Source organism: Cucumis melo, chromosome 12, assembly GCF_025177605.1.
Source record: "Cucumis melo cultivar AY chromosome 12, USDA_Cmelo_AY_1.0, whole genome shotgun sequence".
Taxonomy (NCBI): Eukaryota; Viridiplantae; Streptophyta; class Magnoliopsida; order Cucurbitales; family Cucurbitaceae; genus Cucumis; species Cucumis melo.
In genome coordinates, this window is record NC_066868.1 from 975,695 (window position 1) to 1,003,051 (window position 27,357).

At 31.5% G+C, this 27,357-nt stretch overlaps 3 protein-coding genes and 1 long non-coding RNA gene across 5 annotated transcripts; 2 read left to right on the forward strand and 2 right to left on the reverse strand.

Moving 5' to 3' along the window:
* The first annotated feature begins 4,980 nt into the window (after positions 1–4,980).
* LOC103497057 (transcription termination factor MTERF2, chloroplastic) lies at positions 4,981–11,559 on the forward strand. Its single transcript, XM_008459121.2, has 7 exons — positions 4,981–5,597; positions 5,835–5,972; positions 6,096–6,338; positions 7,135–7,248; positions 9,381–9,563; positions 10,314–10,531; positions 10,715–11,559. The coding sequence occupies exons 1-7, from the start codon at positions 5,022–5,024 to the stop codon at positions 11,049–11,051; spliced, it is 1,809 nt and encodes a 602-aa protein (XP_008457343.2). The 5' UTR covers positions 4,981–5,021; the 3' UTR covers positions 11,052–11,559.
* Positions 11,560–14,120: 2,561 nt separating this feature from the next.
* On the reverse strand, positions 14,121–15,063 carry LOC103497058 (RING-H2 finger protein ATL63). The gene has a single exon (XM_008459122.3). The coding sequence runs from the start codon at positions 14,915–14,917 to the stop codon at positions 14,198–14,200; it is 720 nt and encodes a 239-aa protein (XP_008457344.2). The 5' UTR covers positions 14,918–15,063; the 3' UTR covers positions 14,121–14,197.
* A 6,339-nt stretch (positions 15,064–21,402) lies between these two features.
* On the forward strand, positions 21,403–22,004 carry LOC103497060 (uncharacterized). Its single transcript, XR_539320.3, has 2 exons — positions 21,403–21,652; positions 21,761–22,004. It is a non-coding gene; the product is annotated as an uncharacterized LOC103497060 (long non-coding RNA).
* A 788-nt stretch (positions 22,005–22,792) lies between these two features.
* On the reverse strand, positions 22,793–26,013 carry LOC103497059 (protein CHUP1, chloroplastic). 2 transcript variants are annotated; one of them, XM_008459128.3, is made up of 5 exons: positions 25,319–26,013; positions 24,196–24,512; positions 23,970–24,081; positions 23,085–23,216; positions 22,793–23,006 (listed from the first exon to the last, which is right to left on the reverse strand). In XM_008459128.3, exons 1-5 carry the CDS (start codon positions 25,883–25,885, stop codon positions 22,983–22,985), a joined length of 1,152 nt encoding a protein of 383 aa, XP_008457350.2. In that variant the 5' UTR covers positions 25,886–26,013; the 3' UTR covers positions 22,793–22,982. The 2 variants fall into 2 exon arrangements, with proteins under 2 accessions (XP_008457350.2, XP_008457349.2); XM_008459127.3 differs by having other exon boundaries at positions 22,793–23,013; positions 25,319–26,012.
* Between the last annotated feature and the right edge of the window lie 1,344 nt (positions 26,014–27,357).

A 27,357-nucleotide genomic window follows, 5' to 3' on the forward strand; every position in this document is an offset into this window, starting at 1 on the left:
TCATAATTGAACAAATTTCTAATTTGTTTTTAAAATGAATAATTTTGCCGAGAACAGAAAATAAAAATAAAAGATAATGAAAACGTTTTTTTAGTTGCTTTTTTAAAATAGTTTTCAAAACATAACATACAATAGTTTTATTGTTTTTCTTTATACACTTTTAAACATAGAAACAAAAACAAACCCCATGACCTTACTTTTATTTAGAACAATTGAATGTCCAATTAAAGCACAAATCAACCTATCTTGTTTTAATCAAACTTCTATGTTTGTTCGTAAGTAATTCCCAAACACATCATATCATAGTTTACTAATCCTAATGTAAACTCAGGAAATTGTATTGAGGGGTTTTTTAAATGTCAAATGATTGGATATAAAAATTTTTTAAAAAAATAAAATAAAAGTGAGTAGTCCCTTGATATTTAACTCTATCAAATAATACAAAAGAGGTATCTGATACAAACAAGAGTGGGACTTTTTCTCTATATTAAAGAAAGGGGTTAGGTGTCATTTGAGGGTATTAAGGCAAAAAAGAAAAGACCTAAGTTTTTATGTTTTTTTAAGGAACAAAACACTGTGTGTCTGTGGTCCAATATATATATATATATTGAATGTGTGATACATAGATTATGTCTGCCACTTATACTAAGTTAAATGGACAAAATGCCTTAGAACTTTATAAAGTAATAAGAAGGGAAAGCTGCCAATGTGGAATAATATATATGGTGGATTGGGAGAGGGGAGAGAGGATAAGGTACCCCATACAATATATGACTTTAGAATTTTAGACCAAAAATAATGCCCTTAAAAAAAACTTTGGTGTCCCTAAAAAACTTCATCATCCAAAATTATTATAAATTTTAAAGGATTTTCTGTTTTTCTTTGTCACATCAAACTAATCTCAGCCATCAAATGTTGAACCAAATCATAGGAGTTGTCTTTCATGAAGATCTTTGTCTATTGAGCATTTCATTACTATTCTACAAACTACTAAGAATCATTTTTGTGAAGTTTGAAGATTGAGCCATGTGTTTGAATCATTTCTAATAATGTGACATATCTTATCTACTAATTGTTACACGTACCAATCTTTTTATATGAATACTACCCATTCATTATGTGCAATGTGTGAGGTGCTATTAGTCGAGCAGATATTGGAATCTTTGTATCTTGACAATCTTACGTATTTATGGGTTAATCATGTCAACTTAATTTAAATGTCTTTCTTATTATGTTCTCTTTTTTTCCCTACAATAATCCATGTATATGTTGCTTTATCGTTTACTTCCATAAAGAAGTGGGTTTTCTCCATGGTTAATTAAAATATTTTTCTAGTCGACGGAACAAACCCAAACGACAATGATTAGTGGGACATGCACGAAGAGATGATTAAAAAGGTCCACACACATGGTGAGAGCATGACAAACGACATATTACTTATAAATAATTCGAGTTGAAATACCCTATAAGAGTCGTTTGTTTTTTGGAAATGCAGATAACCAGAATATTGATATGCTCAAAATTATAGAGAATTATATTTGTCCAATATTCCTAGACGATAACCATGTTTGTTTTGTAGGAATAGTTTTGAAGATATTATGAATACTTGGATACTTGTATTTGTTTGGTGCGATTTCTATCGGAGAATGTCTAAAATGTCTTAATGTTATTCATTATTTTATAATTAATTAATTAATATAAGTTGAACTCACTTCCCATGTTTTATTTTTACATCTGTTTAAATTAATATAGTTTTAGTATTTTATTTGTCAATTTTCTCACAAATAATAATATATTAGTTTGAGATATATTTATAAAAATATATTTTAATTTAGATTTGAATTTGAATTTTTTAAAATAGATAAAACAACTGCAACATAATTAACAAAAGTGTATTACATAGTAGTAAAAAGATGGGGGAATTTTTTATTTTAATTATAAAATTAATATAAACAAGGATGAAACTTATATTTTATATATCTATATGAAAAAAAAAAGTTAGAAAAGTAAATATGAATATTGGGAATATCATCAAGAACTCTAGTCGCAGGAGGACATCCAAAACTCTTGAGATATCGTCCGTGATCTTCAAATATCCAAACAAATGTGGTAATCAAGATGTCTACCCACCGTGAAACAAACGATCTCTAATTGTTATCTATCACAACTCAAGGCCACCACAAATTAAGTAGACTACTTGAGTTGTTAATGACTCTATTCTGAATAGTTTATCAATTTGGTGGTTTTCGAGGGATATAGATTACACACAAGTAAGTTTTTAAGACGATAAAAAGGGAGAAAATTGCCATCATAAAAAGTCTATCACCCAAACATCCACAACCACTTGTTCTCTACAATGAGGAAAAGAGTGTGAGATTTATTGTGATGCCTTAACACAAGGATTAGGCCATGTTGTGTTCTGGGTGTTTTTTTGTTTTGTTAAAACAAATTTAGTTTTGAAGGCATCTTAATTCAAGTAGATTCTTTTTGTTAAGGTAGATTTAATGACCCATTTTGTTTTTGGGCTTTCCACACCAATATGATCAAATATATATTGGGCTAAAGGAAAGCCCAAAAACAAGTTAAATGGTAATCTATCCTATTCCTATATTTCACATATAATTGAACAAGGTAGAAAATCTTTAAAGGGCCTCCATAACACTCAACTCATCATATATGGTAAAATGAAGGGCTTACAATAAAAATAGTAAAATAGGGGGTTTATTTTGAATAAATAACAAATTTTTATTTAAATTGATAAAATAATAAAATTAAAAAAATATGGAAAACTAATTGTTGAAACAAATGTCTTAAATACCCCTACCTAACTAAAAAAAATGAATCCTAAATACAATTATTCAAGAGACTACAAATACCTTGTAATTAAAATCAAACTCCCAACACATGATTAACACATCAAAAATCAAACTTCCATTGGAGCTTCCAGCTTGTCTCCTTCAAACCTTTCAAAGTCATCATACTTATATTTTCTTCTTGTCGGCTCATCTGATTGGAGACTTTAGAATTTTTGCCTTGCTTGCGACTAAACCTGTGAAAGTCGACCAAACCAGACTTCAATAGACATTGAAACGTTAGAACCCGCCGCAAACCCACGACCAACGTCGAACGCCGTCAAACGCTGCTAAAGAAAGTCCATTGCCACTGACATCGAAACTCTAAAGTCTTCCTCTGATGGCTAAACCAACCTCCGACGGCTCCAAAACCATGGTTAAACCGCCCGTTAAACACATTGCAAAGTTGTTGAAACGAACGTCAGAGCTACCGTAAACAACGCAAAACCGTCATCTTCTGTTCGTCTAACGTCTTCCTCTCCATTGACCAACGTCTCTCTTCCGGTTAGAACATCGGAAACCGTCACACCACACTCATCTCTATCCATCTTTTTTGCTAAAAGAAAAAAAAGTCTCTCTATTGTGTTTTTTCAACTTGCGGGAGAAGAAGATTCAATTAATTGCAAAAAGGCCGTGAATATTTGAGGTCATTTAAAAAATTGTAATAATTACCGATGTTATTAATAAATTGTTTAAAATATAACAAACCTCGTAATCTTATAGATATATTTGCAGGGATAACGTATAAAATTTGAATTCAAAATAACAATTGCGTCTTATATATTATTTATGAAATTATTGTTAAATCAACGAAATTTGGAGATGAAATTGCTGTAAATAAAGTTGGTTATTTTAGCATTCTTTTAGGGTTGATAATCTAACTCAAGTTGAATATCTTAGCATAATTTTAGGGATTCAAACTAACTATTTAAAATTAAAGTGTAAAAATTGGATTTAAAAATAAGGTTAAAAATTGAGATTAAAACTAACTATTTTAGGGTGAGATATATATTTCTAAACTCAAAAGGTTAGTAAATATCAAATATGTATTATTTAATAAATTTTTGATAAATAATATGAAATATAAAAAATTGTGAATTAATTTATTTAAATCCTAATAATTAGGGGATGTTGAAATTAAAGTCATGGGGATGTTGGTGAAATCTTCTGCGGCAGGAGAATATTTTTTGATTTAGTTAAGATTTAGCAAAAGTGAATGTGTTTACAAATACACATTCGTATTCTATTATATTTTATTTGATTTTTTGACCAATGTATTTATATGTGTTTGATTTTTTGAACTATGTATTTGTATGCAAGGAATTGCCCAAGAATATACTCAGACAAAAAAAATTGAGAAAATATATCCAGCAAACGGTTTTGCCATAAATCAAAATATTTTTGGGATTTGCTATTTTTCTATTTGCAATCCAATATTTTGCTATTTTGACAGAAATAGCAAATTGAAACTAATGGCATATATCTTTAGAGATTGTTGAATATATATATATATATATATATATATATATATTGATTTAGTTAAGAATTATTGTGTTTACAAATATGTGATATTTTGTTTGAGTTTTTGATGTCGGAGGGGTAAATTTGAGAAAAAAAATGAAAAAAATTATTCTGACAGTTAGTTTCGTCATAAATCAAAATAATCAAAATATGGTAACAATCATAATAATAATAATAATAATAATAAAACATTGATAGCACATAGTAAAATTTAATTAAGTAAATACGCCTTGTTTGAATAAGAGAAATAACGTAACAAAAATAGTTGAAGAGTTTTAGTTGGAGAATTTTTATTTCTTAATTCGAAAATGTAATATATTAGTGGATGATATGGTTTATAATATTTTGTTATTAATAAATTATTTTTATTTATTTATGTTATATTTGTAAATTTTTCTAAGTTTTGTTATCTAAAATTAATGTTATTTTTATTTATTGAGTGATAAAATTTAGGGAGGATGTGATGTTTTACTTGCAAATGCAAATGCAAATGCAAATGCAAATGCAAATGCAAAGACAAAAGTAAAAGTAAAAGTAAAGGTCTCATCTGATTTTTTGGTTTCGAAAAGTAAAAAAAAGGTTTTACATTTGAGCTTTGGGTTTGTTTGTCTCCTCATCCTTATTTGAGGGTTTTACTAAGATTTTACAATGGCAACAATGGCTTCCTTCTTCCTCTTCTTCCCTATTCCCACCATTAATGCCTGCACTAAATCCTCTCCTCTCATCCCTCTTCACCGTTTTATCCTTCCTCAATCTCTCAACTTTTGCCCCTTCCCTTCCCGCTTTCACTCCCTCCTCACCTCTTCCCATTTCCTTCCTCTCGCCTCTATTTCCCACGACGCTCTTCCCTTTTCCGATGACACTCCAGAAGAAGACCCACTTCAGTCTTTGGCCGAAGCCCAACTTGCCGTTTCCGAGTATCTACAGCGTTTCGGGGTTTCGGAGGACGAATCTGTCTCCATTGCCTCCAATTCTCCTCGTTTCTTGAAGATGCTTGTTGACGCAGTTCGGGAATTGGACGAGACATCCATGTGGGTGTCCTGGAGTAAGGAAAGAGGAGAACTTGATGGTTTTGGGTTTAAGGAAAAGGTAGCTTTGATGGCTATGGAGAAAGGTGACTGTGGGAAGGTTGCTTTCTTGGAAAGCGTTGGTATGAATCTTTCTTCTGCTATGAATGTTGCTCGTTACCTCTCTGGGGAGATGCTTCCATCTCTCATATATAAGGTAGGACACTACTTTTGTTTGTTGTTCAATGTTCATTGTTTTATAACTAGTCCAGACTTTTTTTTTTTTTTTTGAATTATATATTCGAGGTTGTTCTATTAGTGAGAAATAATGAAATTTGTTTCTGATTAGAAGTGTCGGAGTTCTTCTTTACTAGAGTTGATATCTGTTGGCAGTGTAGAAATTTAAGACTGATTAGCTCGCCGACGTTGGTTTATTCTTACATTTGCTCTTTAGGTAAAATATATGAAGGAACTCTTCTTTTCTGGCAGCGGTGATGGGAAACTCATAGGGAAAAATGCTCGTCGAATGATGACGAACTTATCAATTCCTCCTGATGATGATGTGCAACAAACTTTATCCTTTTTTGAGAAGGTCTTGTAACAGTCTTGCCACAAGTAGTTTTCAATTCCAAAGTTTTAACTTGTTTTTCTTGTTTCTGTTTCATTCATTTGTGGATTTTCATATCATATGTTGTCTTTATTAATACACTTACAGATTGAAGCCAGGCGTGGAGGCCTAGACATGTTGAGTTCAAGTGAAGAATCCTTTCGCCTTTTACTTGAATCATTTCCCCGCATGCTTTTGCTGTCAGTAGAATCCCATGTAAAGCCAATGGTAGAATTTCTTGAAAAGATTAGCATCCCGAAGGAACGCATGAGGAGCATATTTCTGCTATTTCCACCTGTCATTTTCTTTGATACTGAAGTCCTCAGATCAAGGATAATGGCTTTTGAGGAGGTACTATTGCTTGCATCTACGTACTTTTATACATACATGCTCACACTATTACACACAAGAGCAATCTAGAAAATCAAGCCCATGAAAAGGGAACCAATCTAAAGAAAAGGGCTCCAATCAAGTAAAATAAAACTTAGAGGGTAATTACAAAAAAGTTTTATCATATTAGTGAAACATACCTCGTAAAGAACCAACATCACTTGAGAAATGGTCAAATTTTCATGTAAACATCATTAGAGTAAGTTGATAATAGGTATGAAGTACCACACTCTCTTTAGGAGTTTGATGAAGTCCCTAAAACAAGAAAAGATTCGGATATCCTTGAGAATTATGAATGCCAGAGCAAAGGCCTGCTGAGTGCTGCCTGGGAACATGGGTTTTGTGAGTGGGAATGGGAATGAGTAAAAGATTCTCTTGTCCGGTGTGTAAAATTGCGAGGCTGATATAAATAAGTTTCCTAGGCATTCTTTATTCTCTCTTCCAAGATCGGATTAAAAAATCAGTCATTGACTTTAGACCAAAGTTCATCCCTTTTATGTATATAATTATTGCTCGAGTTCTTTTGAAAGGCTGAAAATACTGAAAATTATTTGAACTCTATTATCCTCACTTTCAATTGGAAGGTGGTTTCATTTGTAATTGTCCTGCTTGAAAGCTTGACCTCCTCCCCTTTTTTTCCTTTCATTTCTCTGAATGAATCAAGTTTCTTATTGAAAAAAGAGTTCACTTTGTAGTATTACGTTATCTTGATATTCTCTTACTACTTTTACTTTATTGATATTTAATATTCCTGTAGGTTGGCGTAGAAGTGACAGTAGTTGGTAAATTGTTAATTAAATATCCATGGATTATGTCCAATTGCATCGACGGCAACCTTAAACAGATTATTTCTTTCTTTGAATTGGAGAAGGTACGCCTTCTGTCTGATCATTTTACTTTGCTTGTACTAATTTGATTAATTGCTTATTTTGGATTTGATGGCAACTGCCAGCTGATGTGATGACCATTCTAAATCTCATATTCTTACTTAAAGAATGACAATGTATCTTTTTGAAGTTGAGTGAAAATGAGCAACATTGGAAATAAAAGGCAGAAATGGTTGATTGGGGCTAAGTGCAACTTTCCTTGAGAAGGCTTCAATTGAGAATCTGCCCTTTAACGGGTTTGTTTGGGAAGGAGCTAAAGTGAAAGGGGATAATACTAGGTAAAAATTGGGCCAAATTGGTATCGGAATCCAAGGATAAGTAATTATTATCATCTGGCTGTGGAAATTCCGGTTTGAGAAAAAGGATTAATGAAAATTTCACCGCAAGAAAAAGGATTGATGGAGAAGAGTTGTAATGGCTAAATTTTGAACCACCAATCGTGGTTCTTGGCCGTCAAACTTTCTATGTCTCAAATAGGATTGGTGGTGTTGTGCGAATCAGTATTCTGTAAGTTTTCAGAATGATTTTTGGATTGGTAATGAACCCCTTTAAAGGCTTTCCTATGAATATTCTCTCTTTCCAATTGGAAAATCTCTTCTGTCGAAAACTTTTGGAATTTCCTGCTAAAAATGGGACCTCGATTATTGAAGTAATTTCGTGGATATATTTTCCAAGATGTGCCTCTATCTCAAACTCACTCGCTCATTTCTCCTTAAACACTCGTCAGTTCTGTACAAATGGATACCCCTATCTACAAAAGTCTTCTTATGCAACTCTTTATTGAACGATTTGTGAGCGAGAGTGTCTCAGAGAAATGTTTTTCATTCTTCTAGCTTAGTTGGCTCTTGGTGAAGGTTGTTGCTCCAAAACTTTTTAGGTATTTGTTCTCCTTTCTTTTGCCTCTGTGATTTAAGCTACCCTTCATCTTTGTGCTGTCCATCCATATCCTCTTTGTTTTCATCCCATCTTCATCTCACTCTGTTTTCGTTTTTGCTTTCCCAGAACTAAACTTTTATGGGGTAAGAAGGGTTGAGCTACCTATGTATTAATTTTCTAGGAGTTTCCTTGACATCCAAATGTAGTAGGATCAAGTGGGTTGATCTGAGATTAGTGGAGGTGTGTGTAAGCTGGTTCGGACACTCACCGATATAAAAAACAAATGTTTGAGTTTGGATGAGTTAGACATCCTTTTTTGGAGTAAGCGCTTAACCATATCCACATATATGGTTGACCCGTGAGATTAGTGGAGGTGTGTGTAAGTTGGTTAAAACAGTCATGGATATAAAAAACAAATGTCGAGTCTGGATGAGTTAGACATCCTTTTTTGGAGTAAGGGTTTAACCATATCCCATGGGGTGTAAGGTTTTAGGGTTTAACCTTTTTTGTTTTCTTCGTTTTTTTTAATGGAATTTAATTACCATAATATTATTTAAATACTCTCACTCTCTTCTTCTTCTTTTTTCTTACCTCTTGGGGTTTTTTTGACTTGATAGTTTTCTTGATTGTCACTTGGTGTATATTATCACCACCTTTTTGCAACTATAGTTTCGCTGTACTTTTGTCCAATTGGAGAATTTTATGCAACTCTTATGGCTTGAGATTGAAGCCTTATCTTCTCTAGTTTCATACCATCAAATTGATTGTGCTTGGGCATTTTTTTTTGAAGATATAGTATACCAGATATTTGTCTCACAAACATGATTCCTATCTCACTATATGAAGTTTGGAGACATAAACCGTCTAATCCAATGTTTCTAGTTTTCAAATTTTAGAATATAAAATAATTTAAAGTGAAACATATATATTTTAGGGCCAATATGAACTTAAACTTTGGGAGTTCAGTTGTATCAATCAAACACCCAAAATAACGTTTGTATTAATTCAAACTCTAAATTATGATCAAAACAAAATTTTACTTAATCCATTGTGATTCATATATTTGAAAACTAGAAATTGAATTTAGATTGCATACAAAACGTGCCTTTGCCTTTGGGTAAATGGGCACGATTCTGTAGTAGGTGCTCTTTAAGTTGTCGAAAATCCAAGACTGCTAATATAACAAATGTGCACTTTTATATCGAAAATCTCTCGGTTACTAGATGATATTTAATGACAGGTACCAAATGCAAGCATTATTAATGCAATCAGCAGCTGGCCACTGATTTTAGGAAGCTCAACTAGTAAATTGCAACTGATGGTGGACAGGTTTGATGGGCTAGGTGTTCGAAGCAAGAAGTTGGGTCAGGTGATAGCCACAAGTCCTCAGATATTACTTCTAGAACCTCAAGAATTTCTTCAGGTTGGTATCTAATATTATTTACCCTTCTTTATTGTATCCTGTATTGCAACTAATGTCAAGAAAAATTCATGAATACTTCCAATTTTATTGTGGATGATATATTCAAATCATAATGCTTCAAAAGCTTCTTTACTGATCATTTACTTCCTATTCTTGTATTTTAGATATAACGAACAAATTGTGTACATCTTCTCTCTTGTTTTTTTTTTTTTTTTTTTTGCTGTTCTTACATTTATATTGCGACATTAATTCAAGAATATTATATCATTATGAAATATGATGATATTCTCTAGATTTTTAACTTGAACTCTCTATGTTGTTACAAGCTTACCATAGCATCCTCCAAACGCCCAATTTGATTAATCACCTTAAATTTTCAAAAAAATGTTAGTAATTGATTAAACTCTTAAATGTTGTGAAATGAACTAATAAGCTATGGTAAGTGTTTTTCCTTAAATCAAGATGGTTGTTCAAGGTTCAATATTTTAATAGTTAACATTAGAGTTCTCAAGTTTTATAGAGTAAAAAATATTAGGTTAAATTGACAAATTTAGTTCGAGGGTTGGGCCATATAGTTTGAAAGTAGATTGTGCATTAAAATCTTGGAAGTGTGGTGGAGCAAATTGAAAATTCGAGAGTGTGGCTGTAAGGTAACAACCTCTATAACTTAGTAGTCAGCTTTTGCAATTTTTTGTAATTTTTATTGTTTGGGAGTTTCGGAAATTTATAATTATAGCTTTTCATATACAGGTGGTTTCATTTTTGGAAGAGGTAGGGTTCGATAAAGAAAGTGTTGGCAGGATAATTGCTCGTTGTCCAGAAATATCTGCAACCAGTATTGAGAAAACGCTGAAGAGGAAGCTTGAATTTCTCATCAGTATTGGTGTTTCTAAGACTCATCTACCTCGGGCAATTAAAAAGTATCCCGAGCTTCTCGTGTCTGACCCACACAAAACTTTACTCCCGCGGTAATGCTCAGACTTCATTTTTGTGTATATGTGCAATGTGGTTTGGCATAGCTTCCATGTATAAAGCCATAAAATTTTTTGAGAAGGGAAAAAACTATATGCATCTTGAAAATACATCTTCATGTTGAAAATAGATGTGAATGTGATGGCCCAAATTCTAATAAAGATCACAACCTTTTGCAGTATAAGGTACCTGAGGCAGAGAGGGCTCTCAGAGAGGGATATTGCCTCCATGGTTGGAAGATTCTCTCCTCTTCTTGGGTATAGTATTGAGGAGGTATTGAGACCCAAGCTAGATTTCCTTGTAAATATCATGGAGAAGCCAATAAAGGAAGTGGTTGACTATCCAAGGTACTTTAGTTATTCATTGGAAAATAAGATAATTCCAAGGTTCCGGGTGTTGAAGGGGATGAATGTAGAATGTAGTTTAAAGGATATGTTGGGTAAAAATGATGAGGAGTTTTCTGTTGCGTTTTTGAACTACAAAAGAACAGCGGAACATTTACGTCCACCTACGTAAAAATCTGTCTTCACTCTCTAGTCACAGAGTTGTGTACATAATCTTTTATATTTTTTAGAAATCTATTTGTAGATTCTATTCAGCCAAATGCTCATGTTGTTGTATATGGGGGGGGTATGAATCATCTTACCCATTTGAAGTTGATGGTGTTAAAGCTGAGCTTGTAGTTGCCAAAGTGGCAAAGAGGAGTTGTTGCCCTTGAAGAGAAAAAGCATGGATTTTGTTGTTTTTTTATTACAACAAATGTAGGGTGGGGGATCAAACTTGATCTAGTTCGTTGTTGCATGCCTATTCATAGAGCAATTGAAGCTTGTTTAGGTATGTCAACATGCCGTTGCCGCAAATACATCATTGTGTTCCTAACTAATGATCAAGTAAGTATAAGTTGGGTTTTGTTTTTAGATTATTATTTGAGATATCATACTGTTTTAGTTGATTAAGTAAATTGTACAGAATCTTTCTAAATGGGTTTATTAGTAGAGTTACATATATTGTTATGGGGCTGAAATGAGTTTATTAGTAGAAGTTATGTGTGTTTTTCATACATCTCCACTTTGTGTTTTAGACATTGCACCAACCAGCTGAGTTTTTGTTGCTAAAATAATGCTAGGTAGGAAGGACTTAAAAATAGTACTCAAACTTCTTGAAGTAATTAATTTATGTAATAGAGATCAATTTATTTGCTTTTCTAGGTTTAGATTAGATTAATTTTGATTGCATTTCAGTCTCTAGATAAAATTAATCTTAATAATTCTATCACGATGACTTGACCAAATGTCAAAGTCGTCTAAATTATATTATTAGTCAAGCTATGTATTGGCTTGTTTTAAGTTTCTTGCATATTCATGGTTTCATTTATGAGAGTAGCAATTTTTTAATTTTTGGAGAAAATTCTTTCTTAGGTTATGAAAAGCAAATCGATTTTGGAAGTTCATAACTGCCGCAATCTTCCTTCAGAAGCCTTTTTTCAGTAAATGAATATTATTATGTACAAAATATGTAATTGTTTTTAAAAAATGCAACGTATGGAAGGCTATAAAAGGTTAGACCTTTGAGTAAATTAATACCTAATTAGGCTATTTGTCTAAGAAAATAGGAAAGTTTAGATAATAAAGTAATTACGCCAATTTATTCATACCATGGGTATAGAAAACCCTTTAGAATAAGATTAATATCTATATATACAGAACGTTGATTTGGGTTAACAATAACACACGTTAAAAGAAACAAATAGAAAAAAAAAGTATATTTTCTAATAATCTTTTAATTTTTTGTTGTCTTTTTTTCTTTTTGGATAGTTGACCATTTTTTTATGGTCGTTCGTGTGTGTTTTTTTTTTTTTATTTTTACACGTTGATACTAAATACTCAAGAAAATAGGTACGTCTTACCTATTTTCCTAAAAAAACTATTCATTACAATTAAAATTAATAAATATGTATTGACCTCTCGAGAATGAGATATATAACAAAGGAAAGGAAGGAAGAACTCTCAAAAAAGAGTAAGACTTGGAGAAGAAGAAGAAGAAGAAAAAAAATCAAGTTATCAGGTTAAGAATTCTAAGAGAAATGTTTACAAAAAGAACCAAAAAAGTAGTTCGTCTCTAATGTTAGAAGTTGAAATCTTGTTTTAGATGCTTGCACTTTTTAATAAGTAATAAATTATTTAAAATTTGCAAACTTTTAAAATATTCATTTTATCTCTAAACTTGAAAAAGAAAAACCAACAATTATGGTGAGTATCATTATTATTATTTAGTCATAAATAATTGCTCCATCCTATGTTGATGCAGCTTTAACAGATGTCTATGTAAGAATTATTTCCCAATTTATTTTGTATAATAATTAATGAGATTAAACAAAAAAAATAAAACAGAATCAGAATGACAGAGGAATCAAAATATGTTTAGTTTATTATGTAATAATTTAAAGGACAAAATAAAAGAAGAAGAAGAAGAAGAAGAAGAAGAAGAAAAAAGTGGAGAGTTGAGTGATGAAAATAGAGGAATTTCCTAAATTTAGGGGCACGTTAGGTTAGGTAATGGATCTTTTTATGCTTATGGTCACACTGGAAAGTCAAATAAATTTATATGAATTATAAAAAGGTCAGTTTGACTATGCCCTGAAAACGACACCACATTAAGCTGGAAACATTGACCACAAAACATGGACCTTCTTCTCTTTCTTTTCTTTTCTTTTCTTTTTTAAGATAAATCTATATCTATATATAATATATATATAATAGTTTCTCTCTCTTCATTCTCCAAAATTTCCAATCACATTTTTGTCACTTTATCCAATGTTGACGTATGCTCGTTTCTTCGAAGTTAAAAGTTAAAGGTTCAAAAGCTCATTTTAAAAATGGACTAATTTTTACGTGACTGATTATGAAAATGCATGATGCGAGAAATGGTTAACAAAATCGATATTATGTAAAATAATTAAAAAGTTATGTTCACCAACGTTTTAAATCAATTACTAAAACTTTTCGTTCATATAACTATATTATAAAGATTTTAGAATAAATACACCTAATTTTTTAACGAGATGTCCTCTGATATAACACACAAAAACTAAAATATTTATTAATATAGTAAAATTTTTAAATGAATAAATAGCAAATATTAATAATATTTTATTAATCTATGGTTAATAGAGATTAGGAAAAATTGTTATGTTATTTCATTTATTTAATTTGAAATTATCTTAATTATATTATGAATCCCTAAAAGGAAAGAGACAAATTAGAAACATTTGGAGTAGTAAAATGAAGGAATTAGAAATTGTGCATTCTAAAGTTCTAAAGGTTGTATATGTCATAGATTTCCATTTCTCTCAATAAATATATATATATATATATATATATATATATATATATATATATTTTATACTTTGTAGAATGAAGGTAAGATGCAAATATATGACAACAATTTGGTACTCTTAATCATAAATTACTTTAGAAAAGCCAAAAAGAAAAAAAAATGAATCCTACCTAAAAAGAAAAAAAAATAACTAATTTTCCTTCTTCTGGATTAAACTATATTTTATGAAAGACTAATCTAATTCTAAAGGGAGGAGATGAAGTTTTCATTTCTTGAAAATCTGTACAAAAATGGCGGATCCAATGCTTAGCTTCTTCCATAATTATTCAAACATCCAATTCTTCGCCATTCGAGGACGGGAAAATCCTTCCGTCTGATCTGTTTCTACTCAATATTCGAATCAATGACGCTCCAATCGACGACATCAATGGTGGTGGATCAATCGAAGAAGAAGAAGAAGAATCAGAGTTAAATTGACCGCTTTGCCCCTCATTCACAGTCTCCCTTCCGATTTCTCCCTCGCCCGATTCCGCCGCGTCGGAACAATCCACAGCCTCGCCAATCACGGGCTCTCTACAGACAGGACAATTCGCGTGAGAATTCAACCACATATCAATACACTCCAGATGAAATCCATGCCTACATTTGGGCAACCGTCGTCCAAGTTCTCGTTCTTCGAATTCACTGAGGCAAATCACGCACTCCATCGCCGCCGCACATTTCTTCTCCTCCGACTCGTAGACGAACAGAGGAATGGCAGAGATAACAGACGGATCCAGGCCTTTGGACGGAGCGGAACCTAAATCAAAGGGAACGACGGAATCGAAACGCGAGAGACGAGGCGGAGCAAGGACGTAGGAGACGGTGACAGAGGTACGACGGCGGTGTCGAGGGTGAGGGAAGAAGCAATTGGCGTAAGCGTGGAGGAGAAGGACGAAGAGGACGACTAAGAGAAGAGAAATGAGAGCGGCGAGCATGATGTTGCTGTTGTAGGAGAAAATGCTTTGAGCGAATTGGGTGAGTGAAGTGGAATTACTGGATGTCATTGTTGGTGGTGGAAAGTAGCAGAGAAGCGGCGGTGGCAGTGGGAGTGGGAGTTGCCGGAGGAAGGAGGTAGAAGAAGAGTTGAGAGAGTGTTTAGTTTATTTATGATGAGAATGCAACGAATCTTTTTTTTCCGTGAACCCAAATGGGCTCTCCGTTTTTTGGTAACGTAACATTTACTTTATATCTTAACCTATTTCATAATTTTATTATACCAACAATTTTTTTATTTTCTAATAATCAACTTCCCTCTCCCAAATTTTATTATTTTAGTTTTGGTTCAATTTATTTCTACCATTCACTTTACATTTTTCATTAAAAATACTCATTTTACTTTCAACTTTTTTTTTTATCCTAAAATTACTTTTAAATAAAAATTTCCTTTAATTTATAATTATTTCAAAATAATTGGTATACATTGTTTGATGTAAATAATTAAACCATAACTTACTCTCCAATCTTTCTCAAAATCAATCAACCTTATTATAATAAATTCATTAATAACGACTTCAATGTCCACAAAACAATATCTCTAAATGATAAAGAATTCTTATAATTAATCATAAACTTCTAAATTAGGAAATGTTGTCATAATTACACGTATAACATCAAACTTATGATGATGTTACAATTAAATCAATCAACAACAATATAGTTTTATGCAACTATTACTAATAGCTTCTTGTTTTCACATTAATGATCTTATTATAATTAACATTTGAACGTACATAAAATATAAAAATGAATCAAAATATTTATGAATATAACAAAATTTTAAGAAACTTTGTTATATTTATAACTACTTTGATCAATTTTATTATATAAAATAATTTTTCTTATTTCTTAGTGTTATTTAAAAAGTAATAATAATCGATAATAATTTTAGGAATAGTTATTGAATATACAAAATCAATTTTTAAACATAGCAAAATTTATTGATTATATTTATAATCATCCCTTAAAATAATACAATAATGTATTTTTAATGTTTGGTATTATTATTATTTTAAGCCTCGTTTATTTACATTGAATGGGGTGAAATTTTATAATGTTGATGCATTAATTACATTAATGAATATAGAATGAATATAATAAAATTATTAGATGAATAATTGAAATTATAGAGAGAAATTAGATTTGATTTAATTTTGGTACTATTGCGTGTACAACTCACTCATCTCTCTCCTCTTAGGCCTTAGAGAAGAATCGTAAGTCAAAACAAAAATCCCTAATTCCAAGGAAATATATATATATATATATTAACAACACACAAATGTGCCTCAAAATGGACGTCTCGTGAAGGCGACGGCAATCGGTGGCGGCGCCGGTCATCGATCTTCACTTTTTTAATGCTTTCATTTAATAATACAAAATTATTTACATTTACTTCTCAAAATCTATCCAATTTTATTTTTGTAGGAAATCAAAATAAACTTCTTTTTCATTATAAAGATATTCATATATGGACTATAAGTTGTCTAATTCCATCTTATTATTATTAGAGTTTGAAAATCTTCATCAATAACTTTTTGAGTTGATTTAAAATCTCTTTACAAAAATTATTATAGGGTTTTTGTTGTTAAGATTAGTGTACATATATTATGTAATTCATTTGTGTAAAAAAATCTAAATACATAGATGAAAAATACATAAAGATACATTTATAGCATGCGACATACGTAATCTTGTTACATCTCTTACGACATAACGATTTAAAATCTCTTTACAAAAATTGTTATACGAGTTGGGTTGGGTTGACCCAAAATCTAACCCAACTCGAAAAGAATTAAAATTTTAAATCCAACCCAACCCGACCCAATTCATATAATATGGGTTGGGTAGTTCGGATTGTCAGGTTGTTGTTACCCCTAATCGGAAGGGAAAAATGGCAAAGATTATTTTCATTGGCTTTTTGGAATTAACTTTTGTTGTTTCCATATATGCATGGGTCCCATGTGAGTCTACCAACTTTTTTATTTTATTTTAATTTTTTGTTTCGAAGCTATATAATAATATTGTAGCGGTGTATGTTGAATAATTGAGTTTGACTATTTATTTCAATTAACAATGACCTAAATTCATAGATATGTCTTTTTTCCCTCTTCTCACACATATGCATTAATTTGGGTAGCTAACAAACAATAATAGAGGAACACTACTAAACCAAATATTACTCAATATATTTCTTAGGTAAGAAAAAAAAAAAGACATTGTTATTATATTTTAATAACTATGTTGTTTAAAAAAAAACCAAGCACGATAAAAGCCACATTTGAATACCAACACGTTTACACCCATTATTCATGAAAATATCACTTTAATATCTCTTAATTGTCTCATTCAAATATTGTTGCAAGTAACCTTTGTCAATAATCATTCAAAATCGTATCGTTATGTTGTTCAAGACTAAAACAAAGAATAAGAATATAAATGCGAAGAAAAACTAAGAATGATTCGTAAAAAATTTAAAAGTTTAAAATCATTCAAGTGAATGCAATCCAGGGAGGACATCGCCTTTTTTTCTTCCTTCATGACATAAGAGAGCAATACAAGAATTAGAGCATATGTAATTCTTCCTCAAAGCACAATGATCACTTAACATATTTGAAATAGAAAGATTCACCCTCTTACTAAGCAAGAAAAAGGAAGGAAGGAAGGCCCCAATAAGCTTTTAAAGACTTGAGAAGCTTTGCTTACTTGGTGGACCATTCTTTATATCAAAGGCCCAAATGAAGCCTACTCTTGTGAAGGTTTGTCCATGTAAAAATATATAAGTAGTGCACTTATTCTCGACCTAAAATTTTTCATCCTTTTCTTGAGATCGAATGACATATTTTTTCACATTAAGATTATGGATAATGGAGAGAAAATCTTTTGGAAGAAGACAAAGGATTATGGAAATTGATCTCTTCTCCAACCAAATAGAAAAAGACCGTATTTATAGACTTATTCGTGGTCATTTGAAAAGTCGTGTCCTTTTTCTATAATATTTTCCATGAAGTGATGCATCCATTCACAAATAATAACCATTTATTCCCTATAAATGGTAAGTTGACAAATGAAAGAAAATAAGCGTTAGGTATTTCTCCAATGGAGAACCTGCATGAGGAATAAGTAGTATAAACTTTGAACTTTCCCTAGTGAACTTCAATCGAGTTTACTTGGTTAATTAGTGGACATGATACCTTGAACTATCAAACATTCTAGAGTAAACTAAAACAATAGATATCACACAGTTTCTCATTATAATAAAGTCTGTTCTCATGATTGTGTTCGTTTTTGGCCTTGAACACCGCCTGGTCTCATAAGTGTTTTAGAGAATTTACCTTAAAATCCTCACAGAAGTAGCCTCTTCACACTCACATAGGTGATTCCTGTACAGAACATCATATATGCTCCTTTTTTATAAAAAATTATAACTTACAGAAATCATTAAAAGCATGATGCTTACCCTAAAACCATACTAGCACTATCTCATCATTCGTAGAATGGGTGAAAGATTTTAATGCAGTGCTCATTATGTTATCTAGAGATTGGTTTTCCCGTTAAACCTAGATCTTGGGATCTTCAGTCAACTAGGTTGGGTTGCCTCTCTGAGTAACTTTATGTTATAGGCTTTAATCCTATTCTTTTTTATAAACTTTTAACCAACTCCCTAGTTAGGTCTTAAGTAAGTGGATCTGCAATATTATCTTTTGACCTCACAAAGCCAATTGTGATAATTTCACTAGAGAGTAGTTGATTGATTGTATTATGTCTTTGTCGTATATGTCGAGACTTACCATTATACATAATATTTCGTGCCCTTCCAATAGTTGTCTGACTATCACTATGTATACATATTGTAGGCACTAGTTTAGACTAGTTGGGATCGTGCTATACATGTTTGCTTGGAAGATTTCCAGCCTTATTTAGAGCTATAAATTTAGATTCCATTGTGGATCGTGCTATACGTGTTTGTTTGGAAGATTTCCAAGATACAACCCCACCTCCAAGGGTAAAAATGTAACCACTTGTAAATTTGGAGTCTTTAGTGCTCGATATCTAGTTAGCATCACTATAACCTTCAAGTACAGTAAGATAGCGAGTATAGTGTAATCCATAATTTTTAGTATGCTTTAAGTATCTCGAAATTCTCAAGATAGCTTCTAATGATCTTGATCTGGATTACTTGTATAGAGACCTAACTTGCTTACAGCATACGCTATATTAGGATGTGTACAACTTATGATGTACATTAAACTACTAATGATGCAAAAATATTCTAATTGTGCTATACTATCTCCACTGTTCACAAGAAATTTCCTATATTTTCAGGTAGGAAATCCCCATACAATATATAATTAACCTTCAAATGTGAAGAGACATATCACAAAATGTATCATATCACAAATTTAGAATCATTCATTTAAAAGATTATAAAATTTCCAACCATAAACTTGATTGTTATGACATATTCTTTCGTGTGTGTGTATGCATATATATATATATATATATATATATATAGTACTAATGATTCCCGTAAATTTTTGCCAAATTCACCACTATAATCATTATATATAGTGTTATTTAATCAATTGTTGCATACATATTTTGCATATATTTTTATGCCTCAATTGTAAGCAACTTTGCTTTGTTGAATTCTCCTTCAACATTGCAATAGCATGAATTTCCAATAGTTGCCAAAAACCAAAAAATAACATTTCTTATGGCCATCAATGGAAATTATTGCCTTTAAATTTCTTATATAAACTTCCATGTTTTCCACTAATAATATGTTGTACAACAATTTTAAATTGTTGATGACATTTATGTGAAATTAATTACCAAACATTTGTGAAACAAAGTAAATAATTTTACCAAACAAGTTCTCACAAAATAAAATCAAATTAAGCAACAAATATAATGTCATGAGAACATTAGTAGGCTTAATACCCAATATGCATGCATAATATACAAGAATGAGCCAATAATGACAGAAAAAAATACAATACTCATGACTTATTATCAAATACACACACATGTATTAATACAAAACTAGTGCAGAGCATCAAACAATAAACCACTACACATATGCAAAATGGTGAACTCATGCCAAAATTATATAAGTGGTAAAAAAAATTATTAAAATCTTGTCAAAGGGAAAATCTCGTATGTCATTTGCCCTAAAGTTTTATATTCTAATTAAAGTACATAACAACCCATTAAAATTTAGAATCAAATGCAAATATTAGTTTAATGAAAACTAAAAATAATTTTCATGATTTGCACACAGAACACCTTTGTGGAATAATATATATATATATATGAAATTCTAAAACAAAATCAACATGATCCATCAACAAATCGATATATATGAATATTTCCACAATTTCTCAATTTTAGTAATTTAAAGCCTCATAAAAGATAAATAATGGGGTTTTCAGTATTATCATAAAAGATAAATAACAACGTGTATTCGTTGGACCCAAATCTATAATATATATATATGTTTTCTTGTTTTGTTATGTTGAGAATTTTCATAACAATCTTAAGACAAATTTACTCACTCTAGTGCTTGAGTTTTGAGAGTAATTGTGTCTGAGAATAGAACAAATCTTCTTTATTCTAAGAGTAGTACCCCTACTTAGAAGATCAACGAACGAAACACTGTGGATCTACTAAACGTCAAGATTGTGGATATTAATGGAGAGAAAATCTTTTGGAAGAAGACAAAGGATTATAGAAATTGATTTCTTCTTTAACCAAATCTTTTGGAAGAACTATTGCTTGATAATCAACTTGTATGTATAAAGTAAATATTAATTACGTGATATATTTATAAAAGCTTACAAACAAATATGGCTACGACAACTTCCACAAGATATAAGCTAAGCTTTTAATACCCAATTAACTAAATTATATATCTCATGATATTATATTCATCATAGGAGAATGTGTATCTTGTAATCAATATAAATACTGTGCACGTGAGATAAAAAATATAGTGGAATTTATCTCCCTTTATATATTATTACGCCATATTATTTGTTCTTCTTATAAATTATACTCGCTTGTGTATTTCACATGTTTAGTATTTTCTAACGTCTATGTTCATTCTCAAGATTTGAAAATTGACTTTATTTCTATTGGATTGATTTTTTTTTTTTTCATGTTAATCATTTTGTATATCAACATTTTCAATGGATCTAAGTACATAATCCTAATTTTCTTAAGTAATAAGGTGAATAACATTATTGTATGCAAAAAATATTGAATAAGATCATCGATTGAAGGGGTACATGGATCTTAATAAATTCACAAGGTCATGCGTACTTGATACTGCGTAGATTCGCCCCTTTAAATTAAGTAAAAATTAGGTAGAAAATTCAAACATTCATAAAAAAGAAGATTGAAGAATAAAAATATTGTTATCTTATATTTTTGAAGTTTGGTGAATAAAATGAGATTTAAACTTATAATTTGTCCAAATTAGTACCAAACTTTTATTATAAATCGTCTAAATATCTCTATAGTGAATATCATCTTATGGATTGAATCAACTCCTAATGGGCCGAATTCTTCAATCCGTTTGCTTCTTTCGGCCCAATTAGATTTAGGGTTTATATATAAATACTGCTTCATCTCATTTCACAAGTTGATTCTACTGTCTTCACATTTATTCTTCCGCCGTTCGTCGACGCTTACCTGACAGAGATCACTCGGACTTTTTTTGCATCGTCGCCATGAGAGCTAAGGTAATTGTTGTCAAGATTCATCCATAGGTTCAGGTCGTTTTCAACTTTATCATCTTTTTCGCGATGCTTCATTGGCTCTGATGTTTTGGATTTTTCGTTTTCCGGCAGTGGAAGAAGAAGAGAATGAGGAGGTTGAAGAGAAAGCGCCGAAAGATGAGGCAGAGATCGAAGTAGTGGCCGTTTTCTGAGGGATGGTTTCCGACCTAGGGTTTTGGTTACTCTTTAGTTTTATTTTTCTCATGCGTAACTTGGGTTGTTTTTAAATTGTTTTCTGATCGATACATTTTGTTGTCTTGAATCCAGAACTTGTTTTCCAGCCTTATAGTTTTTATCTACTGATTTTTATATGCTATATATTTGTTCTAATGATGGTCATGCTAAAGCATTAATTCATTATTTTCTCCCGCAATAATCTAATTAATTAGCTTTTCCCTTCTTGAATGAACACCATCACTTAGCTTCCTATACTCTCTTCAAATACGAGCCATTGTTCATCTTTTGGAAGTTCTTAAATTTACAAGTGTAGTTGGTAAAAAGGGCTGTATGAACCATCATGGGTTTCTATTTGTGAATAAAAATCATGACTTTAATAAAAAGACCACCTAACTATGATTTAATGTCCTATGAGCGGTATTAGTCTGGTTGGTTCCATGATTAGTAGAGTTGTGTGTAAGTTGGCCAACTTGCCACGTTTCGATGGGTTTCCTTTTCTCAGCGATTGATTGTTGCATTGCTCTGCATTTTGATTATAAGACTGTTCTTGGTCACGAGTGTTCTATATTCTTTTGTGATTCTGTGGAAACATCGAGTTGACCTTTCTAGTTTTGCTTCTTTTCTGAGAAAGGAATCCTTGCCCAATTGTAAATCTTATTGACCCAGTGTGCAATTGGTGGAATGTGGGGTTTTAGACTGTTGGGAGAAGTTTTCTAAAGTTCAATCAAAGGAAATGTAGGCATTAGGATGCCTGGATAGACGGTGGTTTGCATCCCAATACCACATTATAGAAGAAAAGAAACTATGTTTTATTGTTAGCGTCGCTCTTCATATATTCTTAGGACTCATTGTGTGGTTCTTCTTGGTGTTATATCTATTTAATTACAGGTCAAGTTATATGCTGATATGCCATTTTCTTGCCATGAGTTGTACACGATGCATAGGGTTTGATTATATATATAAACTTCCATTCAAGCAGTTATATTACATCATCTATTTGAATATGTATTCTGCATTTGAGTTGGCAACAGACAACAATATTCATTCCCTATAATTTACACTCGAGCCTATTTTCTTTGACTACTCAGCCCAGCTTTCTTCAGTCCTTCAAAAGCCTCTATAGCCTCCGAATCGAAACCACCTGCATACTAAAAAGGGTTCTGATTGGTTAGTCATTGTCAAAACAATGTGTTTGAATTAGTGAATTGTTCTGGTTTACCTGATGAACCCTGTATGCAAAGCGAACCCCTTGGAGGAAAAGGTTTTCTGCTTGTGAGGTTTCGGTTGATCGTAGTTCTCTTGTTATCCTTATCATGTATTCCTTTGCCAGCCTCAATGTGCTCGACTTTATCTGCAATTCAATTGACTTGAGTTGGGGCTTTTTTATTCGTCTCATTTTCTTGATGATTCGAGATGTTTTGGTTTTCTTTTGGTGTGTATTGAAATGCTCATGTATATTCATTTTCTAAGCATATTATTATTAGTTATTTTAAATTTGGTTCTGAAACTTGAGTGTTAGATTATATTCTAAGAAAATTCAATTAGTTTTTGTGGTTAAGACTCACTATCAACCTGGTTGTTGTCCTGAGGCACAGTCTATCCAAAATTGTCTTTAATTTCATTTGTGTTCTTTGATCTTAAAAAGATTAGAAAAATGTTTTGCTGAATCTGCTTTAAGATTGTAACTCTGTAATTTGTTTTTCCCCTCAAATTATAAGTTCGGTCTTGGAAGGGTTGTGCCTAATTGTTTCCTTAACTATAGCAATTATCAAGTAAGTTTTTGTGAACTCTTAATTTGGTATCTAGATTTCTGTTTCTTAAAATGGATGCTGAGCTTTGGAGGTTCAAAATCTTAAATTAATTGATGAATTATACAATTTGACTTGTATATCACGTACAATTTACGTTTAGTATGTGAGTTCTGCAAACATTAGAATTTACGTTTAGTATGTGAGTTCTGGTTTAGTATGTGAGTTTTGCAAACATTAATGATTGTAGACTATTTTTATGCATAAACTTGAAGGACACTTAAAAAGATGTTAGAAAGTCAATTTTGAACCTTGAAGTGATAATTAGTGCTATTTAATGTGTTAATGTTGGATACCTGAGTAGGCAAAGCGGAATCGAACATCCATTGGCAGGGGATTTGAAAAGCTTGATACTTCTTACAATTGAACTCCCTCGTCCTCTCCATATTACTCACACTCTGCTCCACCCTGCACGTTTTAAAGCAACAAAATTCTCATAAATTCATCATTCAAAAATCAACTACCTACCAAAACAATAAACATTACACAACAAACAATAACGAATTGATTGTACATTCTCGCCTGTCTTGCAATGCTTGAGCTCTCTTCAACACAACATTCATCTCTTCCTTTGGATTGTCTCTAAACATACACACTTTGCTCTCTAAGCTCTTGAGGTCTCGGTAGCTGAATGCTGCCTCTCGTAGCGCATCTGCTTTTGCCTCTGGCCACCGTGGGAAGTGCTTTAGCACTGCTCTCTCGTCCACCAATGATGCCAATTTCACGTCAAGCCACTTCACGAACTTTTCCACATCTGATATGTCTCTTGGTGCTATCATTTCTACTTCTTTGATCAACCAGTTCACAAACTCTCCATGTGTTTCTACCTCAGATTTTATCTGCCACGTGTTCCATTTTTAATATTTTAGACGATCTAGCCTTTTGACTTTTTATCTTTTAAAACTTAAATGAAAATACTTCAATCATGTTTTAGAGTTACTAACCGGTGAAACTCGAGTAGGTGGGGAATTACTAACCAAAGAGGGATGTATCACTAACTTTCATTAACTTGTATGACTTCTTGATAGACTTTTTGTGTGATTTTTTTTTCTTACTCACTTAAACTAATATGTTCATAGATTCAAGTATATGCAAATAAAGCCATAGTTTTTTGCCTCGAGGATTTTAAATCTATTAACATCAACCTAACAAAGATTTTTTAACTTTTTAATTTTATTTAATTAGTTTCCATGGATAAATATTTACAATTCAATTTTATTTGTTGAACAAATTTTCAATTATTTATAGTATAGTCGAACAAATAAGTAATTTAAGATAAAAAAAGTGCGTTACCATATAAAAAACTTTCTAAGTCTTTTAACTCCAATGATCATAGCTCAACCATTGTCATGTAGTATCAATTTGGATATCATAATCATCCCCAAGTATATGGTAAAAAAGAAACCGAAAAAAGAAGAAAAAAAAACTCTTAAATTTGAAGTGCACTGACACACACATAAACTTGTAAAATATTTAAATTTGAGTTGGACTTCGAATGATTATGAAATTTCATTTCTATTATTCATAAAAAATAAACGAGTAAATTAAAAGTTTAGAACTCTATCAAATATAAAATTCAATTTATTTTCAAAATTTTCGAACGTCACCACCCCATAAATATCCGTTAATTATAATAAATACATACCGCCGAGAGATAGGCCGATCGGTTTTCAATTTCGCCGATCATGTTTTTAGTGAACGCCACTACCGGAGCTCCGCCGTGTGCCACTTTATTTTCCTTCTGTGCATCCCTTTTCGTCAGTGTACGATACAAATCCAACACCTCCGGAACACGCCGCACTGCCTTCGATCCTCCGAGCAGCTTCTTCGGAAGTGGCGGCGGAGGCGGCGGTGGTGCCGATGCCGGTACCGCCGTCATTCTCTGACTCTCTTTCACATCATCCCAACTACTCTGTTTCGGGAATTTGGTCACCTCCCGTTTATCACCCGCCACCGTGGCAGGGTTGAGCGGCGGGGAGTCAGCTCCGGCGACGGCCATATCCATGGAGCTATGAAATTTCTTCCAGAGAATGGATTTTCTCTCATTGTTGAGCGCTTTCAATGACTGAATTTGGGATTTCAATCGATTCAATTCCAGTCTGAGTTCTTGATTTTCTCGTTCGAGGAAAATTGATTTTTGTAGAGAAATTTCCAAATCTTTTTTCAAGCAATTGATCTCCATAGCTAATTCTTCATCCTTTTCCTTTGGCATTCTCCTTTATTTTTTAATAAATGGGCTAAAGGAGAAGCCAAACTATTATGGTTTGCTTTATTTTTTGCACTCATATAATTTATTTCAATTTCCTCTTCTTGCTTAAAATGTAAGAATGGCATATATGCAAAAAAAGAAAAGAAAGTGAACAATATGTTTTCCATACACTAAACTTTAGTTAAATGTTTTACAAAATATCAATATTAGCCAAAAAAATTTCTATGGAAAGCATGCATACAAAATCTTCTAAAAAAAATAAACAAGTAAGGTTTTTTTTCCACGTGGGTAGCTATTATACCAATTAAAATCAAAATATTAGCGTATAAATCACATTTGAAAAATTTACAAATATAACAAAGTATATTAGCGATCGACTTCTATCATCAAGTTGATGGACCATGCAAATCCATTAACAATATCTTTATACTTTTATTACAACGTTAACAAAAGATGTGATCAAATTTTCATATCAATATTTTATAAAATATGGAAATATCAACAAAAAGGTTGATATTTTAGTGAAAGTAAGATTATTTTTATTTTATTTTATTTTCTTGCAAACACTATTAAACTTGAGCTAGGTTGATTTTAACCCAAAAATTTCAAAGTTAAAAGCTTGTAGTTTAATCTACTCTAAAATTAAGAATGGAGGTAGGGGTAGCTCAAAATTTAATAGGTTATCTCTTTTAAAAGACAAAAAAAAAAATCTAATAGATATCCACATTTAAGAGTGTTTTTCTATACATATTTTTTGGTTAATTAATTTGTTTTTAAACTTTGGTTTTGTTTATCAAATCTTTATTCAATTACATGCTTTTTTCTTTAAAAGCTTAAACTTTTTTTTTTAGTAACGAGGGGTGGAAAGATCAAAATATTTAATTCCTTGATCGAAAAGTATATATATATATATATATATATATATATATATATATATATATTTCTTAAAAAACTATGCAACCCAATAAAAATTTCCTAAGAGGCCCAAAGGCCAAGTTATAGAAAAAAATGAGTTGATAAAATTTAGTTTTCTTAAGAAATGTGAACAAAATAAGATATGTTTATTTCAAATGTAAAAATAAATGATCTAGGTTTCACAAATGGGCAGTTGAACTTAAATTTAGAAATAAGAGAAAAAAAGAAGAAGTGTAATTTTGAAGATTTGAAATAATGCATGAGCATTGTAGGTGACAAGTTCCCTACCCTTTATGGCATGCCATAATAGTGTGATGGTTGTCTTTAACAAGACATGTTTAAGTTAGGTACAACATTTATAACATTTTAACCTATGCTTTTATCATTTACCTTAAAATTACTCAACTCCTTCCCTCAAGTCTAACATATCTTTCATCACATTCGTTGACGATAATATGACGTGGATGGTTTAAAATATTCTAAAAAAGATAACATTTTACGAAAACTTTGCTAAAGAAAGTTGTAAGTCCATATTTAGCAGTAGAGTAAAAAAGGTAGAG

What these genes read in the sequence shown, in the direction of transcription:
- LOC103497057 (XM_008459121.2), top strand. Translation starts at nt 5,022, where the DNA reads ATGGCAACAATGGCTTCCTTCTTCCTCTTCTTCCCTATTCCCACCATT. An exon ending in GGATAATGGCTTTTGAGGAG is followed by an intron (nt 6,339 to 7,134) that starts GTACTATTGCTT and finishes ATATTCCTGTAG; the next exon opens with GTTGGCGTAGAAGTGACAGT. An exon ending in CTTTCTTTGAATTGGAGAAG is followed by an intron (nt 7,249 to 9,380) that starts GTACGCCTTCTG and finishes ATTTAATGACAG; the next exon opens with GTACCAAATGCAAGCATTAT.
- LOC103497058 (XM_008459122.3), bottom strand. Translation starts at nt 14,917, where the DNA reads ATGACATCCAGTAATTCCACTTCACTCACCCAATTCGCTCAAAGCATT.
- LOC103497059 (XM_008459127.3), bottom strand. Translation starts at nt 25,885, where the DNA reads ATGCCAAAGGAAAAGGATGAAGAATTAGCTATGGAGATCAATTGCTTG. An exon ending in GCTCAAGCATTGCAAGACAG is followed by an intron (nt 24,082 to 24,195) that starts GCGAGAATGTAC and finishes TAAAACGTGCAG; the next exon opens with GGTGGAGCAGAGTGTGAGTA. An exon ending in ATTCCGCTTTGCCTACTCAG is followed by an intron (nt 23,217 to 23,969) that starts GTATCCAACATT and finishes ATTGAATTGCAG; the next exon opens with ATAAAGTCGAGCACATTGAG.